Here is a 14,306-nt window from a genome sequence, read left to right on the forward strand (position 1 = left end):
CCCAAAGCAGGTCGTACTAGGTCGTACACAAGCACACGGTATTTCGACGAGATGGCTTTGCACCGGGCCCCCCGGGAAGGGGGGGGAGGGGGTCTCTAACCGGGCACCGAGCCCTGGTAAGGCTCTGTGCCGCCAACTTTGGGTGACTTTGGGTGGTTCAACTTTGCGGTTGGGGCGGCGGCGGGGCAGAACCACCTAGGCAAGGTAGGTGGGTAGGACGGCCTGGGTGATGATGTCATCAGCGGGGCAGACCAACCGGGGCCGCCAGGCTACCTACCGAGGTACCAGTAACAATAATCAATTAACTAGGTACCTGGTGCTTCGGTACCTCAGGTGGGCGGACGGGCATCGGGCAGAGAGTGCGCTGCACCCGCCCAACACCTGCTGCCCGTGTAACGATCCCCCTTACCTACCTAACAACAGGGCACCGAGAGGGCTGCACCACACCGCCTAAGCTGGAGAGGGGGATAATGGAACTGGCCACTGGAACCTAGGGAACTATCTCCGGTACTTACTGTGTAGGTACCGGGGGGCAGGGGCACGTTGAGGCGTCAGCGAAAGCGTTGGTTTCATACCTATCGGGGTGGATTTTGATCCATGCCGAAATGTGCATCCATCATGCGCATCCATCGAGGCCAACGCGGCCAACCATCCTCGGCCAGACCTACGACTCTTGCTTTTGGAAAACGGAAACATTTGGGTCCCATGATCCAATGGGATCGAATTCATTGATGGTGCATGCTCCCTTTGCCTTCAGCTCCTGCGCACTCGTGGTCGAGGAGTGAGATTACTTGGCCCGTCATCTTGCCAACGGGAACTTCGGAACCTGCCCCGGCCGTCCAATGGATGACACCCAAAGATATTGAATCACGATCCACCCTTTGCTCTGAGTGAACTGGGTCTCCAGAGACCAACAAGAAAAAAAAGAAATCTGTGTGGTAAAACGGACGCATCGCCTACAAGCCAAAGGCCAAAAGCAATCTGCGGATTGGATGCGTCATCCTCAAGAGTCCGGCGTCCCGGTGCAAGAGAGAAGGGCATGTTGAGTTGAGTGTACAAAGACGGCTTCCCAAAAGGCCGTCTACTAGTAGTATATGGATGCCGGTTGTCTTTGCAACGACCTCGCGGGAGCGAGGACCCCACGCAGGCGTTTCAAAAGCTCTGCTTCCAACCTCAACACTGAAAGCCCACGCCCTCCTTCTTGACCTCGTTCATCCCGCCCGCCGAGAACCCCGTTCCCTCGCGCCGCAGCTCCACCAGCCCGGGCCGTATCCGCTCCTTGTCGCTCTTGTCCTTGTGGTGGCCGCCCTCCTTCTTCTTCCTGCTGCTGCTCCCCGACGCCGAGCTCGCCGCCGGGGTCGCCGCCTCTTCCGTCAGGTCCGTCTCGCAGACATAGCACCGCACGGGCTCCCCCGCGCCTTTCTTGGGCCGCATGAACTGGTCGACGCAGCTCTTGCAGAGCACGTGCCCGCACGGCTTGGCCATGGTCGCGCGCGACGCGTTGGTCAGGGCCTTGTTGCAGGCCGGGCAGATGCGCTGCGGTGGCTTGGCGGGAGGATGGCTGCCGCCGCCGGCGGATCCCGGGGAGCCGGCGCCGCCCGCGGTCGTTGGCGTCTCCTCGGAGAAGTTGACGGTGACGAGGGTGTGGAGCGAGTAGGTATGCGGCTTGTCCTCGGGCGCCGCAGGGCATATGGGCTGCGTCTTGGTCTTTTTCTTGTCTTGGTGGTGGTGCTGCTGCTGCTGACCGTTGCTGCTGTTGCTGCTGTTGGCCGCCGCGGGCGACCAGAAGGATGGCAGGGCGGGCTTGGTAGCAGCCTTTTCGTCATCGAGAGCCTTGCGGGCCCGCGCCCGCTCCTCCTCGGCAATGCGCGCCACCTCGTCCGGGTCGAGCGAGAACTTGCGCTTGTCGCCTGCCCGAGGGCTGCTGCTGTGGCCATGGTTATTGCTCGGCGGGGAACCTGGCGAAGCTGCCGTCGCTCGTGTGCCGGCCCCGTTGCTCTCGCCGTTCCCTCTCGCCGGTGTTGTTGTTGTTGTTGTTGTTGTTGTTGCTGCTGCTACTGCTGCTGATGTGGATGTTGTCCCCGGGCCCGCCGTCCCCTTCTGTATGCTCAATCCTTGCTGGGTCAACTCAAAGTCGCGAATCGCGCGCTCTTGGGCCTCGGCGTCGCGGCGGGCCTGCTCCTCGCGGGCCTCGCGTTCCACCTGTTCGCGGAGCTTCTCGGCGCGCTTGATCTCGCGCTTTTGCGCGAGGATGTTGCTCAAGGCGCATTCGCGACAAAAGATGTCGCCGTGCAGGCAGGATACGGGGTCGACGGCGGGCTCGAGGCACAGCCAGCATGAGGCGAAGGGCAAGAAGGAGTCGCGTCCCAGGCGGGCGGATGACGAGCCCCAGGCGGCCCGGGCCACGGCGCGCTCGTGCGAAGTGAAGACAGGCCGGCTGGTGTTTCTTTTGCCTGCGCCGTTAGAGAGGGAATGCCAGGCGGTGTTTGGGTGCAAGGGTGTAAGCCTTACTGTGTGCCATCTTGTTTGTGCAGAGTCCTAGTGTGATGGGGATTGGGCTGGCAATGGGAGGGGAGGTTGGTGGTGGTCCGAGATGCTGCGATGGATGGTAAGGTGAGATGAGGTGAGGTGAGGTTCGAAGCTGTTTTACCTGGGTGACCATCAGGTAAAGGAGGTATTTACCAAGGTAATTACCAACGTGAACCCCGAAAAGGCTCCATCCATGCCCGGCAGCCGACCGACCCCCAAGCTGCTGCGTCAACCCTGGCGTTGCACCGCTCAATCTAGGCGCCCCGCAGCGAAGCCAGATCCCCCTGGATCCCCTGTCAAATCGTTCCCAGAGCCGCAGTTCGGGTCGCTGCAGCGCATTCGGCCCTGATAGGCTCCCAAAGGGCCCCGAGGCCCAACAATTCCAGAAGCCACGGAACCTTGCGGGGAATGTTTGATGCCGGACAGGATGGGGAAGACCGAGATTTCTTTTGCACCCGAACGGTTTGGGTGTGATCAATTGAATTCTTTAATCTAGTACATATTTTTCTTTTCTTTTCTTTTCTTTTCTCCTCTTCCACCTTTCCCTTCTGACCTAGTCAAGCTTTGGAGTGAGCCTTTGAGCCTCGGACCTCGAGTAAGGTTGTGTCTTGTCCAGGCACCTCACCCTCACGTCAAGCGCTCGGTTTTCACCAACAAAGCTCGTGGAAAAAAAAAAATAATGTAATACCGGCCGTCACCACCTAGGTACCTTACTTACCTTGACCTACGGTAATCAGCATACTGCTTACCATGGCGTCGTCAACGCCCCTTACGACACCTCCTCTTCCTCCGCCGTCACCGCCGCCGCCGCCCAAGGCGAGCCTCTCGGTCCGCCTCAAATCCGCCTTCATCATGGGCATGACGGGCGTCCTGTCCAAGTGGTTTCTCTATGGCTTCAACAGGGTCGAGGTCACGGGCTTCTCGAGGTTCCTGGATGTGCTCGAGAGCCGAAGAGATCCTGCAAAACGGCAGCGTGGACTCCTGACTGGTGCGCCATCCAGAGCCGGATATTCCGTAGCGGGGGCCGTTTCGGTGTAGCTGACGCCTTGCGTAGTGTCCAACCATATCAGCATGTGGGTGGTGCCCGTGAGAGAGAGTGAGAGAGAGAGGAGGGGGGGCGACTTTTCAAACTCTCTTGTCTCCGCCTACGAAGAACCGCAAACGTACCCAGGCTCATCATGCACCCTCTACCTCTCCCAGACTGGATGATCCCGTTGTCTGGGGCATTCTCCCCTTCCGCTATATGATCGACCCGTCCAACCTGCGCTGGACCCTGGGCGCTGCAGATATCTGCTTCACCAACAGGTATCTCGAACCCCGGAGCCTTCCCGCGGCTCTCTTCCGGGCGAACTGACCCCCCTTTGTTCTCTTCTTCCAGATTCATCGCCGGCTTTTTCTCCCACGGCCAGGTCCTCCCGTGCCACCGCCTCAAGCACTCTCCGCTAGGCGGCCCCTGGCAGCCGTCCCTCGCCCAGGCCATCCGCCTCCTGTCAGGCCCTCACCCCACCCCTTCCTTTTTCTCATCCTCATCGCCATCGCCATCGCCATCGCCAAAGCCGCCATCCTCGCAGCCGCCATCCGGCTCCCTCGCCCCCCCTTCCCCTGCCGCCCCTGTCTCGCACGCCTTCCATCCCACGGCCCGGATGCCCCTCCCCCCGTACTCGTGGGTGCACGTCTTCCCCGAAGGCTGCGTCCACCAGCACCCGTCCACCGACCTGCGCTACTTCAAGTGGGGCCTGGCGCGGCTGCTCCTCGAGTCCGACCCGGCGCCGCTCATGATCCCGGTCTTCATCGACGGCATGCAGCGCATCATGCCCGAGGACCGGGGGTTTCCGCGCTTCCTTCCCAGGATAGGCCGGACGGTGCGCGTCGCGTTCGGCGAGCCGGTGGATTTCGAAGCGAGGTTTGGGGATTTGAAGAAGCGGTGGGACGAGCTGGTGGAGAGGGAAACGAAGTTGCTGGCGAACGACGGGAAGATCCAAAGCCGCGCCGAGCAGGGGAACGGGGACGCGACGGCCGGCCGGTGGGCGCTCGGGGAGCTGCCGACCGAGGAGCTCCGGTGCGGCAAGGAGGCTCAGGAGATACGCATCGAGCTGGCGCGGCGGGTGCGCGAAGAGGTGCTCAAGGTGCGGAGATCGCTGGGCCACTTCCCCGAGCCGGACCCTTCGTTCGGCCTGGCTGAGACGTGGCGACCGGACGATGAAATCGAGGCCACAAAGTACAAGAGCCGAGTCGATGGGAGCAGAATCAACCAGGATTAAGCGGGCGGGGAAAAAGAAAAAGGCTATATGGGCTGGAACCGGAATGTACACTCTAGGAAGGTTTAGCCAGTGGTTAAAAAAAAAACAAGCAGAATAGGGGAACTTGGGAGGGGGGAAAAGCCTCTGTAAGAGGATGTATACACAAAAAGATCCAACGCCGTTGTTTTCTCCACAGAAAGAGGTATCTCCCAAGAAAACCTGCCCACCCAATCCCACCAGCACCGGCCCAACCCGACGTGCCTATGGTACCAAAGTCCCTGATGCCCTTTCCCACCGCCGACCTTTCCCCTTTCCCCCTCTCCATGATTGCCAACCACCCACCCACCACGAGCTCAGAAAAACGCTCCCAACCCGCCAGCCACCTCGACCTTGATAGGAACCTGGCCCTTCATGGCGCCATACAACCCTCCTCCTCCTCCTCCTCCTCCTCCTCCTCCTTCTTCGTCCTCCTCCCCACCAAAAGCAGACATCGCCCCCGAAGAGAGCGACGCCGAAGGCGAGGAGGAAACCGACGACGACGAGGCCGTCGGCGACGCGCCGTCCATCTCCTTCCTAATAAACTCGGCCAGCACCCTCGCCTGGAACATGCCCGTCGTCTTGTACGCCGTCTCGACGATCTCGAGGGCCCAGGCGCGGTGCTGCGCGGGCACCCCGGGAGCGCACGCGGCCACCTTGATCTCGAAGAGCAGGGTCGGGATGCCCGCGATGCCGATGCTCGCGCCCCACTTGGTCTTGTCCAGGTGCCGCCCGTGCGCCTCCGTCAGGGCCGGGTGGCGGTAGTGCGTGGGCACCGAGACGAGCGTGTCGCGCGCGAGGCGGGCGATGCAGGCCAGGGCGCGGCGCTGGCGGGCCGGCGGGACCAGGGGCGCGCTGCTCCGGGGGAAGCGGCTGACGCTCTCGAGCAGGAGCTGGTTGGCGAGGATGCGTGTCCAGCGCTGGTGGTTCCAGACTCGGGCGATGTACGTGTTGTCGTAAACGTGGTAGCAGCCGTCGAGGACGGCCGCAGGCGGGAAGAAGCCGGGGTCGCTGACGCGCTCCTCGACGACGGCCCAGAGGCCCGCCTGGCGCGCCTCCCAGGCCTCGAGCTCCTCGTCGATCTCGAGGGCGCGCACGATGACGTCGGCGGTGTCCGGGTGGCCGTCGAGGTGCGCTCGGGTCCGGACGAGGGCCGCGAGCTGGACGAAGCGCGCGACGATGCCGATGAGCTGGGCCGAGGGCCGGTCGGCTTCCGTCACCATCCTCTCGCAGATGGAGATCCAGTCCGAGAACATGGGGGGGATGGTCCCGTCGCAAAAGGGCTCGACGCTCGAGGGGATCATGCGGTTGGGCTCTAGGGACGAGTACTGGAACGAGCTTTGCTTGGCCGCCACCATGGAGAAGCACAGCTGCAAAAGGCCGCGGGCGCCGTCGGCCGGGCCTTGTCCGCGAGGAAGGAAGCTGCTGAGGATGGCGGCGCCGCCTTGGACGTGGGTCCGCGCCGGGCTGACGGGTTCGTCTCTCGGGCGGGTGACCTAGAATGCCAGGGCCGGGGCGGCGGTTAGGAGAGGCCAGGGAGGGGGGAATTGCATACATATGGCGCTTCCGCGAGAGGACGGACGGCGGGATCTCACCTCATACACGGCCATGATGATGACGGCCCGCAGGACCACGTCCAAATCGACGGTGGCGATGTTCCGCATCGAGGAAGCAATGGTTTGGAGCACCTGGCCGTAGTGTTGCTTCGCCAGCGTGTTCATGGCCTTGTCGCCGCTCAGGTTGGACATGGCGGCCAGCCCTACCGCCGCCATGATGTTTCTCATCTCGCGCGAGTGGAGCCATCGTGTCCCTTGCAGGTCTTTGGCGGTCCTGGGCTCGTCGGGAAGCCCGATGATGTAATTCTGAATGTAGAAGCGGATGGCCTTGTCGGCGGGGGTCTCCTTGAGCTCCGTTGGAAGCCGGGTCTCTTCCGGGCTCCGGCGGCGGCGTTGCTTTGCGGGCAGTATCGCCGAGCTTGGTGACGCGGTGGCGGCGGCGGCGGCGGCGGCGGTGGTGGTGGTGGTGCTGGTGGCGCCCGGCCCGGAGGATCGGGTCCTGATCGGGACGGGGGACGCCGTCGTCGTGGGCAACGACCCGGATGCTTCTCCCAATTCGGACGGCTCCGAGACTCCCCACTGAGCGTGGGCCTTCTGCATGACCTTGGAGCTTTCATCCCGGAACATCAGCGACAGCTGGTCCCGGTATCCGGGACATGGCTTCCGGATCCGTACGCATTGCGTACATTCTGGTTGAACTTTGTCGCACTGGCACGGCGTTAGCAGCTAGAGTTGGTGCTCGCTGGCAAGGCAGCGAGCCGGGGAGCTCGCCCTCCTCTCCCCGCCGAGAAAGGCTCGTCCCGGACCTTAGCAGGACGGAAAGGTTGCTTTTCCACGATCGAAGAGGAGGTCGGGAAAAGAAAGGGGGGGGGGGGGGGTACACACCTTTATTCGTCTGGTCCGGCAGCTCTGGCAACCCTGAGATGCCTTGCCGCAATAGACCATGGTCGGTCTCGGTCATGCGAGAGCAGCGTCGATGCGGACCCGAAAGTGGTATTCAACTCGGCCGGTGTTGCTTCGGCCCACCCGGAGGCTTCGTAGAGAATCGCGGACTGGTTGGCAGGTTTAACCAAGGACGGAAACCAAGTCGCCAGAATGCAGAATGCATGAGCAGACGCTGGCTGACAGACAGTCCATTCCTGCGTGTCAAGGGGGGTCGTACTCGCTTCAGCAAGGGATGGGGTGAGCGGGAATCCGAGATGGGCGGAGACGGCGACAAGCCAGCTAAGCCGCTCGAAAGCCGGCGAAACGCTTCTCGTGCCAGTGTTGCCAGAGACGATGGTGTAGAAGATCGTAGGAGCGCAGAGTGATGTATGTACAATCTGCCGGTAGAGAGTGGTGGTGTGTCACTGGCATCGTCCCCGGGGGAGGGGGGGGGGAGGGAAGAGGGAGACGGGAGCTAAGCGATATCCACTAGTCATGCAGGCCCCGCCAGGGAGAGATGTATGTATACACAGTACTGCGTACTGCGTAGGCCTGTTTAGCTTTTCCTGCAGGGTCCAGATCGGCTTTTGTTGCCATGCATTTTGGTCGGTAGCCCGGTGGGATGCCCCCCCACCCCCCCCAGGGGATGTGACGAAGCCCGGCACAACCCCCCTGCCGCAATGACAGCAGCGCAACCTAAAGTGGATGGGCCGTGCAGCCGACCGGAGAACACTCCGGATAGATAGGGATTGGGCCTTTTGTTGAGGATGTTGTGTTCAAGAAGCAAGGAGAAATCATCCTTCTTATCAACGGCTGCCAGCTTTGTTTTTTTCTTGCCTAGTGGTAGTTATGCGCTGCAAACACGGCCGAGCCACGAGGGCTGCTCGGAGCTTTCCGCCACTGCTTGCCACTGCCCGCCACTGCCACCAACACGGCACCTACGCAGCAAGGCAGCTTGCCACGGGCGACCCCTTCCAGGGGCAGTGGATGGACAGACAGTCGTGTAACTATGTACATGGGCGCCGGTGCGGGCCCCCAGGCTTTGCGTGATTGGGATCCCGCCAAGTGCTGGGTGACGGGGATCCTCGCCACCCGCCTGGGCATCCCATCCAACCACCGTCCGGGTATGCATCACAGTACACTAGGGCAAAAAGACTACATACCGTGAGCCTCTCTTGGCCTCCCATCGCGCAATCCGGGCATCCCCGTCCACGCATCTCCGGGGGGGGGCTCGATGCTGTGGACGAGGCTGAACGCCTGTATCTGCGCCCCTTCGATGCCGCCTACGCAGTAGGCGGGCAAAATATGTGGCGTTCAGACCAGAGTGTCGGGATGGATCCGACGCCGAACTACTGGTGATCATGCAAGCTGAGGCGATCTCAAAAAGGGATGGCAGCCTGCAGAGCCAGGGATTGGGGAGACATGGTGCCTGCTAACCACAAGTCACAAGAATAGCCAGCCGTGAACGCATCGCCGCCGCATCTGCGTCTGCGGCTGACCATCGCGAACCCACCCCTCCCCCCCCCCCCCGGGGATCGCCTAGAGGGGTCGGAGAGATTCCGCGCCGGCCTCGGAACGGGCCCGAAGCTGCGCAAGGCTGGCCATGCCGATGAACCATGCAACTCTCGGGAACTCCTGACAGAAAAGAGAAGGTAACTGTGTACTGCGTACTGCGTAACCGCCAGTGCTATTTATACTCGAGAGCGGAATTGGTGACCGGCCCCCGTCGGGGCCCCAGGTCCTGCAACGGCCGAACCCTCCGAGCCGCCCCCGGGGCGCTGCCGGTGCCGACCATGTGGGTCCTCCCCGCCAGCGAACCCGGAATGAGCTGGCCGACCGGACGTCCTCCGCATGCTCACCTCGTTCAGCCCCCCCGGGTACAACAGCCCACCGGCGGTGGATGCACAGATGGGTGACGGGCTGCGGTGACGTTCAGGAATGCATCTGCAACCTACCGCTTCGGCATTGGCAAATCAACTCCGCCTCGGCGAACTGCTTGGGTACCTGGAGGGAATCGAGCAGGTTCTGGCATGGGGTTGGAGGGACGAACGAGAGCTGCCTATGATCGAGTTTTTTTTCTCCCGGTCCTTGTCTTTGTTGAGCCGCCAATTGTCGCTGATCCATTCATTATGGCGGCCGTCAAGAACGAGCCGGGAACGGAGAACCTGGACCGAGACGTTGGGAGAGAGGCGTAAGGTAGACGGATGAAGTCATCGATGGCACGGGGCCTGGTTTCTGGGTGTTGGTGCCGGTCCATATGGTCCAGTACTGGCGGGTAGGTAAGCTACTGCAGCATCCCCGACTGCCTTGACCGAGGTATGTAGGTCAGGTACCTAGCTGAGGGGCAATTGGATTTGACAGGACGTCCAACCCAACCTACCACCTAAGGTCAGGTACCTAAGTCCAGGTAGGTCGTGGTGGCGGCAAGGAAAATCGGACCGCCGTACCTCTGGAGTACCACCTACGAAACCCGAGCCACCTTACTGGCGAGCCGCTGAGCTCCAGGGCTGCTGGGCTGCTGAGCTGCTGAGCTGCTACGCCCAGGACCCGACCCTAGGTACCTGAGAGGTACCTACCTAGGTAGGTTTCAGGTAGGTACTACTACTGCCCGAGCCCGAGCCCCAGTCGCCCGTCCCGTCCCAATCCAACCTTGGGAACTCTGCCCGTCTGGAGCTCGCCAAGGAAAGTTCCGTCTTGGGATTGTGGGCCACGCCGAACTCTCAAGGTCAACCCAAACCACAAATTTCTGAGCAGTTAACTTCACCAGAAACTACGCACCACGAATGTTCTTTTCCCAACCTTGAGCCAAACCACACACCCCACATCGACCCAACCAAACAAGAAATTCCCCTGTTCCACCCCCGTCTCGTCTCCCTCCCTCTCTCCTTCTCCCCCGCCTTTTTCCTCTTGGGCGACGATTCGCTTTGACGTTGCGCTGGGGTGTCGCGTCACAAAAAGTCACCCCTCTCCCCGGAAAAAAAAAAAAAAAAGAACAAGAAAAAAAAGAAAAGAAACAAGGTGCGTACACGCATTGGATGCCGGCGTCGGTTGACGATACCTTATCGTCGTCACAGCCTTGCAGCTCCATGCAGCCATTGGACGTTTGTTGGCTGGCGTTTGCTTTCGCGTCCCCATGCTGATCAGGTCTGTCGTTGGCGAACCCCAGAGAGATATCCCTCCTCCACCCCAACCATCATCAGCCCGACCTGATCCGCCCCGCTCCCGCCCTCCCATCCAACTCTCCCGTTCCCCTTTGGACAGCGACCCTCATCGACGGATCCATCGGCAACCATGGCGACAAACGGTAATAGTAATCACGATCAGTACGCCGCGCAGGCCCAGACGACCGAGGCCCCGGCCAGCGCGGAGAGCTCGGCCAACAACCTGCCCAAGGATGAGGTCGGCTGGTACTTCGTCGAGCAGTACTACACCACCATGAGCAAGTCGCCCGAGAGGCTGCACGTGAGTCGACCCTCTTGCCGCTCTCGTCGTCGTCGTTGTCGTCGTTGTTGTCGTTGATGTCATTGCCGAGCCCCGCTGACCGTTAGGAAAGCTATTCTATGGCAAAAAGGCACAGTTCGTGTGTGGCCGCGAGGCCGAGGTGGTGAACGTTGCCTTTGGCCGTCAGGTGAGTGCCCTCTTTTGAGCTCCGTCTCGGCCCCCCGCGGCAGCACATTAACACCCAACCCCCGACAAACAGGCCATCCAGGAGCGCATCCGGGGTATGGATTTCCAGGACTGCAAGGTCCGCATCTCCAACGTCGACACCCAAGGCTCCGGCGATAACATCCTCATCACCGTCATCGGCGAGATGGCCAACAAGGATGGCGAACCCAAGAAGTTTGTTCAGACCTTTGTCCTGGCCCAGCAGCCGTCCGGCTACTTCGTCCTCAACGACATGCTCCGCTTCCTGAACGAGGACGTGGAGGAGGAGGAGGCCGAGGCGCCGGCTGAGGAGCCCGCCCAGGTCGAGACCGCCACGGCCACCGAGGCTCAGCCTGCCCAAGAGGCTTCTGCTGGTGCTGGTGCCGCTGTTGCTGCTGCCGCCGAGCCCGCCCCAGAGAAGCCCGCCGAGCCTGAGGCTGAGAAGAAGGAGGAGCCCGTTGCCGAGCCCGCCGCCGTCGCCGCCGAAACCACCCCTGCCCCCGAGCCCGCCGCCGCTGCCGAGGCGCCGACGGCCGCCGCGGTCGAAGAGAAGCAGGCCCCGGCCGACGTTGACAAGACGGTCGAGGCGATCGCCGAGGAGGATGTCTCGAAGCCCGAGGAGCCCAAGGACCCCGCTCCCACGCCTGCCGTCGCCGAGCCCGCTCCTGCTGCCGAGCCCGCTGCCGCCCCCGCCCCGGCGCAGCCCGAGAAGCCCAAGGAGCCCGAGGTGCCCAAGGGTCCGCCGAAGCCCATGACCTGGGCCAGCCGCTTGGCTGCTGGTGTCCCCAAGCCCGCCGTCCCTGTGCCTGCTGCTAAGCCCGCAACCCCTCCTGCTGCCGCTCAGCCGCGTGCCCCGGCCCCTGCTGCTTCCGCTACCGCCGCCGCCGCCGCCCCGGCTCCGCGCGCCCCGGCTCCCGCCCAGGCTCAGGAGGCCGCCTCCCCGGCGTCCGCGTCCAAGGACCAGGGCAGCGAGTGGCAGACGGCCGAGACCAAGCGCCAGAGCCGCGGTCCTCACTCCGCCGCCGCCCAGTCCGACAAGGACAGCACCATGGCCTACATCAAGCTCGCCAACCCGGCCAAGATCGACGACGCGAAGCTGAAGGAGCACCTGACCGCCTTTGGCCCGCTGGTCTATTTCGACGTGAACCGCGAGAAGGTAAGGATTTCTTCTCGTTGCCTTGCATGCTTTTGTTGCCCAACATATCGCTGATTGATTTTTTCTCCCAGGGTTGCGCCTTCATCGAGTTCAAGACCCCCGCCGGGTACGCCGCCGCCGTTGCTGCCAACCCCCACACCCTGGACGGCCAGGAGTTCCTCGTCACCGCCCGCCGGCCCAAGCCCAGCGCCTATGGCGGCTCCAACTACGGCGCCACCCGCGGCGGTGCCGGCCGTGGCCGCGGCGGCGGATACGAGCCCACCCGCTCGGGCAGCCAGGGCGGCCGCGGCGGTCTTGGCCAGGCTAGGGGCCGTGGCGGTGGCCCCCGCGGCGGACGGGGCGCCTCTCAGGCCGGCACCGGTGCTGCCTAGTTGGCAACCACCGCTTAAAGCTCCGGGCCGTCACGGGTTGGTGGTACGAGACCTAGCTGGCCTTGTAGCTGGTCTCTGCGATCCGGGGCGGCCGGATCGTTTAGAACATTTCGTTATATCCACATTGAAACATTCATGGCGGCGTGGTTTTCTGAGGGATGGCAGGCAGGCAGGCAGGCAGGCAGGGCATTTCTTGGTGCGTCACGGAGTACCGGGGCTTATTGTGAAATCGGGGTAGGAACTGGAAAACCGGCCAAAAAAAGAATCGTTTATGAATGGTGTCTTCATTTTTTTTTCTTGGTGCAAACGGGGTTTGTTGTGCCTTTGGGTGTCTCGGGAACCTTTGGGAGACGGGTTATGGTGGTTGTTCTTCTCACGCCTTTGGAAGATCCGTCAAAAGACACTGGGAGGTTCCTGTGTTTGCTTTGGCTTTGCAGAGCCCCCGAGTCTGGGCCGGCTCTGACGCCGCTGGCAACAGGGGCGATGATGTCAGGGCTGGATGGAGGGGAATGGCCCATGTCTGTATACGATATGGCTTGATATGGCTTCAGATGGAGGAAGGGCCACAAGGTGTAGAATGCCCGGATGGGCATTCCCGAAAAGGTTGTCCACACAGACACGAAGACTGTCATCACGTTGTCGACGGCAGATGAGGTCCTTTCTTTGTGCGCGCGCGTGTGTGTGTATGTTCTCGGGGGAGCGACCGAAGCACGGCGAAGGCGGGAGAAAAAGGCGGGCGAGGACGAAGCTCGGTACCTTGTCAGCACTATGAATACACAACCAGAAGTTCATGATATCCTGCGGTGCGATGCGTAGTTCGGGGATTCTCTTTGGTGATGGGAAGAAGGGAGGGGAGGAACAGCAGGGTGGGCGGAGCCTCTTATGCCAACATGACGTTGTCGATTCGGTGTGGCCATGCCAATCCGTCTAGTGAAAGACAAAAGGAGGTGATTGATGCGGGCGCGTTGATGGGGATATTTACTATCTGTCTGTCTGTCTGTCTAACTCTCGTCACTTTTCTCGACGCTACCTCAAGAGAAATCAATCCTGGGCCCGCCTTACATGCTCTTTCGTCTTCCTCCTCTTCCAAGGGCCGAACAGCATCACCAAGAGGGCCCCGTTCTGCGTGGGAAACCGGCTTTTTGCAACACGCTACGCAGGCCTGACCTAGCCATGGGTCTCGCCGATGACGGGATGATGGGAGAGGAGCAGGCGGGCGGGCGGTTGTAGCGCGGGCGCTCAGGTGAGTCCATCGCTTCGTCCCTCCGCTTCGGTATGTCTCCGCTTCTCTCTCGGGAGAGGGTGGGAGCGTAAACACGAATGGACGAATTAAGAGCGAAAGAGAGCTTCACTTGAGACGGAACCGGTGCAGCGCTGCCTGTCCAGAAGAGGGTCTACTTGGGTCGGTACCTAGACAGGTAGGCGTTTTCCAGCCTTGCTGTCTCTTCTCCTTTGGTTACTTGCTTGCCTCTATGGATAGGCACCCAACAGAGCAGGGACGGAAACAGGAGTCGGAATCACCGACGCATATTTCTCCTCGAACATCCTGAACCAACCTTGCCGGTCAGCTAGGGGCCCGAGATACGTAGGTAGGTCCGAGAGTGTTAACGGCGTCACCAGCCGAGAGAGAGAGGCTGCAGAGGCAAATTCAGAACCCGGAGAGGAGTTGTCTCGGCGCCGTGCTTCGGTCTGCGCACTCGGGGAGAAACTCAGCAATTGTTTATTGTGTACACATGTATGGATGGATGCGTGGGCCGGGGCAGGGCGGTCGGTGAATCGTTGAGGAAGAGGAGAGACGGGAAATGGCCGTGGCTTGACTGGGCGTCGGTATCACTGACATCCATAGCCT

The 14,306-nt window shown here is 61.7% G+C and overlaps 4 protein-coding genes across 4 annotated transcripts; 2 read left to right on the plus strand and 2 right to left on the minus strand.

Moving 5' to 3' along the window:
• Nucleotides 1–1,173: 1,173 nt before the first annotated feature.
• On the minus strand, nucleotides 1,174–2,521 carry VTJ83DRAFT_2474 (uncharacterized protein; the record flags this gene model as incomplete). Its single annotated transcript, XM_071008748.1, has 2 exons — nucleotides 1,174–2,453; nucleotides 2,512–2,521. 2 exons carry the CDS (start codon nucleotides 2,519–2,521, stop codon nucleotides 1,174–1,176), a joined length of 1,290 nt encoding a protein of 429 aa, XP_070869014.1.
• Nucleotides 2,522–3,279: 758 nt separating this feature from the next.
• Nucleotides 3,280–4,790, plus strand: VTJ83DRAFT_2475 (uncharacterized protein; the record flags this gene model as incomplete). The annotated part of the gene is made up of 4 exons (XM_071008749.1): nucleotides 3,280–3,517; nucleotides 3,584–3,602; nucleotides 3,730–3,834; nucleotides 3,908–4,790. The coding sequence occupies 4 exons, from the start codon at nucleotides 3,280–3,282 to the stop codon at nucleotides 4,788–4,790; spliced, it is 1,245 nt and encodes a 414-aa protein (XP_070869015.1).
• A 332-nt stretch (nucleotides 4,791–5,122) lies between these two features.
• Nucleotides 5,123–7,306, minus strand: VTJ83DRAFT_2476 (uncharacterized protein; the record flags this gene model as incomplete). Its single annotated transcript, XM_071008750.1, has 3 exons — nucleotides 5,123–6,301; nucleotides 6,401–7,069; nucleotides 7,247–7,306. 3 exons carry the CDS (start codon nucleotides 7,304–7,306, stop codon nucleotides 5,123–5,125), a joined length of 1,908 nt encoding a protein of 635 aa, XP_070869016.1.
• Nucleotides 7,307–10,576: 3,270 nt separating this feature from the next.
• On the plus strand, nucleotides 10,577–12,457 carry VTJ83DRAFT_2477 (uncharacterized protein; the record flags this gene model as incomplete). Its single annotated transcript, XM_071008751.1, has 4 exons — nucleotides 10,577–10,747; nucleotides 10,839–10,913; nucleotides 10,986–12,086; nucleotides 12,158–12,457. 4 exons carry the CDS (start codon nucleotides 10,577–10,579, stop codon nucleotides 12,455–12,457), a joined length of 1,647 nt encoding a protein of 548 aa, XP_070869017.1.
• Between the last annotated feature and the right edge of the window lie 1,849 nt (nucleotides 12,458–14,306).

The sequence above is a fragment of the Remersonia thermophila genome, chromosome 2 (assembly GCF_042764415.1).
Source record: "Remersonia thermophila strain ATCC 22073 chromosome 2, whole genome shotgun sequence".
NCBI classification, from domain to species: domain Eukaryota; kingdom Fungi; phylum Ascomycota; class Sordariomycetes; order Sordariales; family Chaetomiaceae; genus Remersonia; species Remersonia thermophila.